The following is a 7,665-nucleotide window of genomic DNA, read 5'->3' as shown; positions in this document are numbered from 1 at the left end:
CAAATGACCTATTTACCCCCCAAAATATAACCCTCGTTAACAGCCCCCTTCACACACAGTTCGCACAACGTTCACCTGCATCTTTATCGCCGACCCTTCTCCGCTCCAAACCTCCGATTTCCGGCACCGGCTTCGGTCTTCTCCTTCTCCGAACACGTGGTAAGTCCCGCATTCTTTTTCTGGTTTGATAAGCGCATGCTTTTTTTTTTTGGAACAGGTTACTCTAGATACTGCTAAGATATTTTTTTGGTCGATTTCAATTATACACAACCCATTAATATTTAACTATAATTGATTTTGTTCGTTTACAAATCACATCGATTGAATTTTGGAATTCCATTAGTAGCAATTGATTTTGCTCAAGTATTGAAGGTATTACACCATTTTTTCTGAAAACAGAAGCTAGAAATTTACATTTTACTTTATAAGAAACGTAAATAAGTTGTTAGACTATTATGAACAGAATCAATCTCAGTTTCCAAATACTCCGTTTAGCATCAATGAACTTCAGCTCATTTTCGTCTTCTTTTGCTTAGCACATAGAGGAATCCCTCATCATTCATCACATTAGGATTCAGTTACTAGTCTGTTTCACAATTTCAAAGGATGTTGCCTACTGATCCTATGAAGAAGTTATCATTCAAGCGACACATTAGTGATGGAGATTTGGTTATAGTATATGAAAAACACGACAACATGAAGGCTGTAAAAGTATCAGAAAAGTCTGTTCTTGAGAACCGATTCGGTGTTTTCAAGCATTCAGATTGGATTGGGAAACCATTTGGCTGCAAAGTATCTAGCCACAAGGGTGGATTCGTTTACTTATTAGCTCCAACTCCTGAGCTATGGACATTGGTTTTAAGCCACAGAACTCAAATTCTTTACATTGCTGACATCAGCTTTGTGGTCATGTACTTAGAACTGATTCCTGGTTGTGTTGTGCTTGAATCTGGAACTGGAAGTGGATCTTTGACAACTTCACTAGCAAGAGCCATTGCTCCTACAGGACATGTCTATACTTTTGATTTCCATGAACAAAGAGCTATAGCTGCTAGGTAAGACCTTTATACATTTTGTCACTTATTCAGTGTCTGTTTGATAGTTGCTGATTGAATCAGACCCAACTCTTATCAGACTCAGTAAGAGGCATATCATATCAGAGGCTTCTAACTGTGATATCAAACAGTCTAAATCTGACTGAGGCATATGGAACAGGCACATAGACTCTTAATTTCTTGTTAGACTTATGATATTTTTTTTGTTGCAAAACAGAGAAGATTTTGAGAAGACAGGATTGAGTGATTTGGTGAGTGTGGGAGTGAGAGATATTCAGGGTGAGGGGTTTCCTAAAGATTTAGTTGGAAGGGCAGATGCTGTCTTTTTGGATCTACCTCAGCCTTGGCTTGCTATTCCTTCTGCTGGAGAAATGTTGAAAGAAGATGGAGTTTTGTGTTCATTCTCACCTTGCATTGAACAAGTGCAACGATCATCTGAAACTCTTGCATCAAATTCTTTTACTGGTATGCTCTTGTACAATGTATACAAATATAGCACTTTCACTTCTTTAAAACCTTAATAAATAAAATTGAACTTTTTATACAACATTGCACTTTTAATCTTATAAGTATTAAAGCATTGTACTTTGAAGAATTTAACTGTTTATAACATTGTACTTTCAAAAAAAAAAAAAAAATCTTATTAAAACGTTGTGCTTTGAAAAGTCTATCCGTTTGCTTTGTATTTGGATGACATTGCTATAATTGGGTAAATCTCTCAAAGTACAATGATGTAATAGGAAATAATAAAAGTAAGATGGTATAATATTAATAAGCAAATAAATGAAAGTACGTTTCTATTTCTTGCATTTAACCTAAACATACATGTTGGATATATTATATGCAGATATAAGGACATTTGAGGTCTTACTACGCACGTATGAAGTCCGAGAAGCAAAAATGGATCAATGTCAAACTCAAACTCAAACTGAAGAAGGGACTCCTGGGGCCCGCCCGTTTAAGAGAAAGCAACGTGCAAGTGAAGCAAGTAATTGGCAAGCGGATAATTCGGGTTCACCTTCGGTCATGGCTAGGCCATCGGGTGAGGCAAAAGGCCACACGGGATATCTAACATTTGCTAGACTTAAATGTATTGCATGAATCATGATGGCATAAGCCTAAGGGGCTTTTTCTTTTTGACTTGATGGAGTGAATGAGTTAAGCTTTTAATATGGACAACTATGCATGGTTGTTTCTTTTTTACTTAATCTAGACATATGGGTCAAGCCAAAATTCAAAAACTTGGCTTATTTAGCTGGCTACAGCTATACATGGTTGATTCTTTTTTACCTAATCTAGTCAGATCGGTTAAGCCAAAGTTCAAAAAGTTGGCTTATTTGGATAGTTATACATGGTTGTTACTTTTTTACTTAGTCTCGACATAATGACTAAATGGGTTAAGCCAAAAAAAAACTTGGCGTAATGTATCGAGACATTGACACTTTGCCTATTTGTAACCTTTTTTTTTGTCGCAACTCCGCTCATTTTAACATTGATAAATATTATGAAAATTGATTGTTGGAATATAAGGATAAAATTGTCATTTAATCTTATTCACACGATTTATTCGATCAAGAAATATACTTTATGTATACAACATTTTATCCATGTACTTCACACATACATGACTTAATTAGGAAAATAAACCTTAAGACTAAATTAATAGATAAATGTAGCTAAATTTTTGTAGTGAGTAGTCGTTTTCAGCTTTATTCGATATACATTCAAAACTTTATCTGATAAAGTCCAAAGCTTTATTCAATACACATCAGAATGTTGGATTTTTTATTTGATATTACTTGATCTTTGTCAAGTTTGCTAAGAAAATAAAGGATTTCATTGTACATTGAAGCATATAAAGGCAACAATTTATCCCATAGTAGTAGTTGCATTGGTAACAAAACGAACTTCAAACACAATCTTTTATCCCACCAAAAGGGGATAAAGACAAAAACAGAAATTCTAATATGTTAATGAAGTCGAAAAACAAGAACTTGAACTAAACCCCAAAGAAACACTATTGATATAGCATCTCCAAAAAATCCATCTCCTTCTTCAAATCAAATTCCAAATGACTAGTCAAATGAGAGGACACCTGGTCAAAGTCAAAGCTACTCTCGTTGACCATTGACCAACCCGGCACATAACCCTGCATAGCACCTAAATTATAGTCCTCTAATGAAAACGATGGCATGGCATTCACATCGGATGAAAAGCCCATCTGCATAGGGGCAATTTGGGCATCAACATTTGTGTCGTTATTTTGTTTTTTGATGTTGTTGATTTGAATTTGATCATCAGATGAAGAAGAAGAAGATGAAGATGAAGGGACACTTCTTATGTATTCTTGCAAAAGGGATTGGTATTTAGGCTTGCCACGTCTTCTAGAAGATAACTGTCTTCTTTTTGTTGCATTCCAATGATTCTTAATGGTGTTTTCACTTCTTCCAGGCAATCTTCTTGCTATTTCTGACCATTTGTTTCCAACTTCTTTGTGAATTGCTATCAATAACTTGTCTTCTTCCTCGGACCATGCATCTTTCTGCAAATATTTGTTTGTAACATGGTGAAACGATACCATAATAACTCATTTAGATGCATTTGACTTTCCAAAAATTTGTTATAAGCAAGAAATAACAATGTATTTTGGTTGATTTGTTTATTACATTGTCTTACTTTCATTTATTTTTATTTAAGTATTGTACTACAGATAATCACAAAAATAACCACTTTATGATGTGACATTTAAAAATGGTCCTTTTATGATGTGACATTTAAGAAATTGACAATTTTATGAATTAAGAAATACCTCCCCACCACAATAAACCTTAACAAATTAAAACAAATTTAAAAAAAAAAAAAAAATTGGTAGAATGTGGAAGGGCATACGGTGATATCTGGCCTCAAATGGTTTTGCCATCTATCTCTGCATTGCTTTGCAATCCTTCCAGGAAGTTTTTCAGCAATTTTAGACCATTTGGTATCCCCATGCTGCTTCACCAACTGCACCAACAACCTGCAAATGTATTTAAAATAAAACTTTATGAAATTCATAGAAGAAGTTTAAATAAAAAGGAAACCAAATAAGCCTTCAGGGTTGCCGCATAAAATATTTGTTCACCTTGATGGTGATAAAACAGCTTTAGTAAGAACAACCATTGGATCTATAAGTTAGTTTCTTATCTATTTTTTCATTAAAAAAATATATTTTTATTTATAACCAAATTTGATATTTTGAAGATTATAGAAAGTATAAACAGTATGTTTTATTTTTATTTTTTTTAAACTAAAATTTCAATAGTCTTGTTATGTTTTTATTTTAAGATTGTAAAAAAAGAAAATTTTCAGAAAAGTCTCAATATTTTCGTAAAAATTTCACTTTAGTCCCCAAAAAAAAAATTGAACAAAAAAGTCTCAATTTTACACAATAATATGTCATTTCCTGTTAAAAAAAAGATTTTTTGTTAATTTGAGCCAAAATGAAATTAATCGGGTCTTTTATGTTTAAAAAAAAGAATTTTGGACTAAAGCGAAACTTTTCCAAAAATATTAGGATTTTTCTAACAATTTCCCTATAGAAAATATCAAAATATATATGTGGAAATATATAATTTTTATCTCTATTTGAAGAGGAAAAAAAAAGGTCTTGCTAAAGACACCATCCTACATTAAAGATATCCTATTTTATAACACACTTATCTAACTTTATTTTTTAATCATTATCTAATAATTATTATTTGATTATCTTTTATTCTCTTACTTCATTATAACATAATTATTATTTACTTTATTATTTATTAATTATATTTTTATTACTAACTTTATTAATATTTGTTTTAAATTTATCTTTTAATAAGATAAAAAAACAACAACAATCTAAGAAACAATCCAAGCCACTTATTTAACAAATCAATGGTAAAATCAATTATAATTGATTTAAATAATTATACTTTTTTATATAAGAATAATTAGATGTTATTGATAAATAAGTAATTTTGTCATCATCAGCCCCTTAAAAAATGCCTTCGCACTCCTATCGTTTCATTCACACAAATTAAAACATTTATTACTTGAGTTGTTTATTATATTGATTAGTGTAAATAGAAAATAAAGTATCTAATTAATCACCTTTGGTATTATATTACAGTTATTGATTATTGATTAAACGACCATTTATAAAAGTTAAAAAAATAAACGATCATTTAAATTAAATCATATTTAGTAATTGTATTAAAATCTAATATGCTTAGATTAAGGAATCGTTACTTGTAAATAGTTATAAATGATTTGGTAGTTACTAATTTAAATTCAAATTAATAAATTTGCAATTATATGAAAAAAAAAAGACAAAAAAGAAAAGGAGAAAAAAAAACAATAATAATAATAAGTTTAAACTTATTTTGTATTAAGATAAAAAAAAAATCAACTATAATATTATTTGTATAATATAATAATATAAAAAAATATTATAAAAAATAAAATTTCAAATAAAAAAATGTATTACCGTCTAAAAAAATATAAAGTCGTAATTTTTTTTCCATGTCCGTTGATAAAAAAATTACCTCAAAAAAGTTATGCATATGCATATAGTTATAATATAGTATAAAATATAACATTTATAATTATACAAGTTGAGAGAGAGAGATATGTTATTAAAAAAATTAAGTAAATGGGTGCACAGAAAAATAAAATGAAAAAAGAAAAAAAAACGGCCTTCCAATCAAAATTAGTGTGCAGGTGTTTAAATTAAAAACCTATACTAGCTTGGTGTGTCCACTAAACCGGTATGTCAAAAAAATACCCATAATCATACATTTTAGTGTTTTTTTTCAATTAGTATAGAGTCTAATTAATAACTAGATAAGCATTGTGAAAAAAAAGACCAACCAATCTAGTGGTGCCACGTGCAGGAGAGGACGATTCGCCTGCTGCTTTTTCTTTTATTTTTTATAATTTTAATTTTTTTTCTTATTAGTTATATTTCTTTGAATGGGTTTGATGTTATCAACTCACTCAAAAGTCATGTCTTTGTTGAGACGAGTTTGTTTGTAGAATGTTTTTGGAAATGATGAAATTATTATAAGAATTGAAATCGAGTTAGAATCAAATGATGAAAATTGAATTGAATAATTTTAATTTTTAATTATATAAAAGGGTGTTTTGGTCTTTTAATTAGAAAGAAATGGAATCGTAGTAATGGTGAAACCATCAAACATGAAATTGAAAGTTTGGCAACCAAACATGGAATCTCGAATTCTAATTACATCCGTGAATCAAAAATGATCTTAAAGTTTTACATCAACTAGTTGAATCAAAATTCAAAGGAAAGGACGATTCTTCTACTGCTGTTTCTTTTCTTTTTATAAATTTAATTTTTTTTTGTCTTATTAGGTTGTTGGTTGTTTATTGTAGACTGTTTTGAAAAAAAAAATGAAATTATCAAGAGAGGTAGAATCAAACAATGAATATTGAATAATTTTATATTTTTTATTATAACTATTTTTTTTCTTATATACATCTAAGGGTATATTGGTCTTTTAATGAGAAAGAAATGGAATCCTAGGAATGGTGAAACCATCAAACATGGAATTGGAAGTAATATGAGGGAATTGAATTCCATCCATTTGGCAACCAAACATGTCGTGGAATGGAATCTTGAATTCCAATTACGTCCACAAACCAAACATGTCCTTAAAGTTCTACATCAACTGCTTGAATCAAAAGTCAAAGGTGAGGGGAAGTTACCTGTCTTCATCAGAATTCCATTGTCCTTTAACAATTACGGGTTTCCGCCAACCTTTATTACTACTCTTCCTTTTTGCCTTGTTCTTCCTACAATTTCCTTTCTTTTGTCGCCCATTTTCACCACTTGAGTTCAAGCATGATACCTCTGTGGGTGAGTTTCCAAATGTTGTTTCAAACATCTGAAGATTGAACTGCTGAACAAATGTTGCTTGATCCATTGATTCCAAAGACTTCAAATTTTTTGGGCTATCAAAATCATGTTTGAATCCGTCTTCGACTTGTGAGGGGTTGAAACAATATAAAGAAGAGATCAACTCTTTTAAGTAACAATTAAGTGATGAAGCTTGATATGGATTAAAATTAATATAAGAATGAGTAGGTTCCAAAAAGAAAGGATTTTGGTTGGTTATTTGCATTGAATTAGGAAATTTATGATACAAATTATATGTGGTTTCTATAAGAGAATTGTTAACTAATTTATTTTGAAATATACCATATTCATTATGGTGTCAAAATTTTGCATTCAAGCCTTAAAACAATTATGATAAGTTGCTATGACATCAACACTTGTTTATAATTCATTATCATTTCTACCTTTGATGTCAACCTGAATTATGTCCTCGTTTACATGTGGACTAGTTTTTAAAATTGTATTTAAATATTAAGTTTTGTTTATAAAGTTTTCAAAAGATCTTTGACAGAGTATTTCACATCAACAAAACACGATGTGTTCAATATCTACTGCAAAATAGCCTTTTTGACTTGTTACCCAGCTATCTTTTGCCAATGCTAACGTGCTTGATTATGAAACTAGACTTGAACCCAAAGACCTGACAAGTTAGCATGAGGATTTCAAATATTCATT

At 30.3% G+C, this 7,665-nt stretch overlaps 2 protein-coding genes across 2 annotated transcripts; one reads left to right on the top strand and one right to left on the bottom strand.

Annotated features, from left to right (window-relative positions):
• LOC111883091 (uncharacterized) lies at nucleotides 1-2,296 on the top strand. Its single transcript, XM_023879461.3, has 4 exons — nucleotides 1-159; nucleotides 537-1,055; nucleotides 1,273-1,520; nucleotides 1,903-2,296. Exons 2-4 carry the CDS (start codon nucleotides 607-609, stop codon nucleotides 2,154-2,156), a joined length of 951 nt encoding a protein of 316 aa, XP_023735229.1. The 5' UTR covers nucleotides 1-159; nucleotides 537-606; the 3' UTR covers nucleotides 2,157-2,296.
• A 573-nt stretch (nucleotides 2,297-2,869) lies between these two features.
• Nucleotides 2,870-7,018, bottom strand: LOC111883087 (transcription factor MYB98). The gene is made up of 3 exons (XM_023879455.3): nucleotides 6,801-7,018; nucleotides 3,945-4,071; nucleotides 2,870-3,597 (listed from the first exon to the last, which is right to left on the bottom strand). Exons 1-3 carry the CDS (start codon nucleotides 7,016-7,018, stop codon nucleotides 3,073-3,075), a joined length of 870 nt encoding a protein of 289 aa, XP_023735223.2. The 3' UTR covers nucleotides 2,870-3,072.
• Between the last annotated feature and the right edge of the window lie 647 nt (nucleotides 7,019-7,665).

This window comes from Lactuca sativa, chromosome 4, assembly GCF_002870075.4.
Source record: "Lactuca sativa cultivar Salinas chromosome 4, Lsat_Salinas_v11, whole genome shotgun sequence".
Lineage (NCBI taxonomy): Eukaryota > Viridiplantae > Streptophyta > Magnoliopsida > Asterales > Asteraceae > Lactuca > Lactuca sativa.
Note: the sequence above shows the minus strand (reverse complement) of the source record. Positions and strands in the feature narration are given on the sequence as shown.

Bases quoted from the DNA above. Each gene is read 5' to 3' on its own strand.
- LOC111883091 (XM_023879461.3), top strand. From the start codon at position 607: ATGTTGCCTACTGATCCTATGAAGAAGTTATCATTCAAGCGACACATT. The intron at 1,056-1,272 runs GTAAGACCTTTA...GTTGCAAAACAG, and splicing joins CAAAGAGCTATAGCTGCTAG to AGAAGATTTTGAGAAGACAG. The intron at 1,521-1,902 runs GTATGCTCTTGT...TATTATATGCAG, and splicing joins TGCATCAAATTCTTTTACTG to ATATAAGGACATTTGAGGTC.
- LOC111883087 (XM_023879455.3), bottom strand. From the start codon at position 7,018: ATGGATCAAGCAACATTTGTTCAGCAGTTCAATCTTCAGATGTTTGAA. The intron at 4,072-6,800 runs GTAACTTCCCCT...ATACATTTGCAG, and splicing joins TGGAATTCTGATGAAGACAG to GTTGTTGGTGCAGTTGGTGA. The intron at 3,598-3,944 runs GTATGCCCTTCC...AAATATTTGCAG, and splicing joins ATTTGAGGCCAGATATCACC to AAAGATGCATGGTCCGAGGA.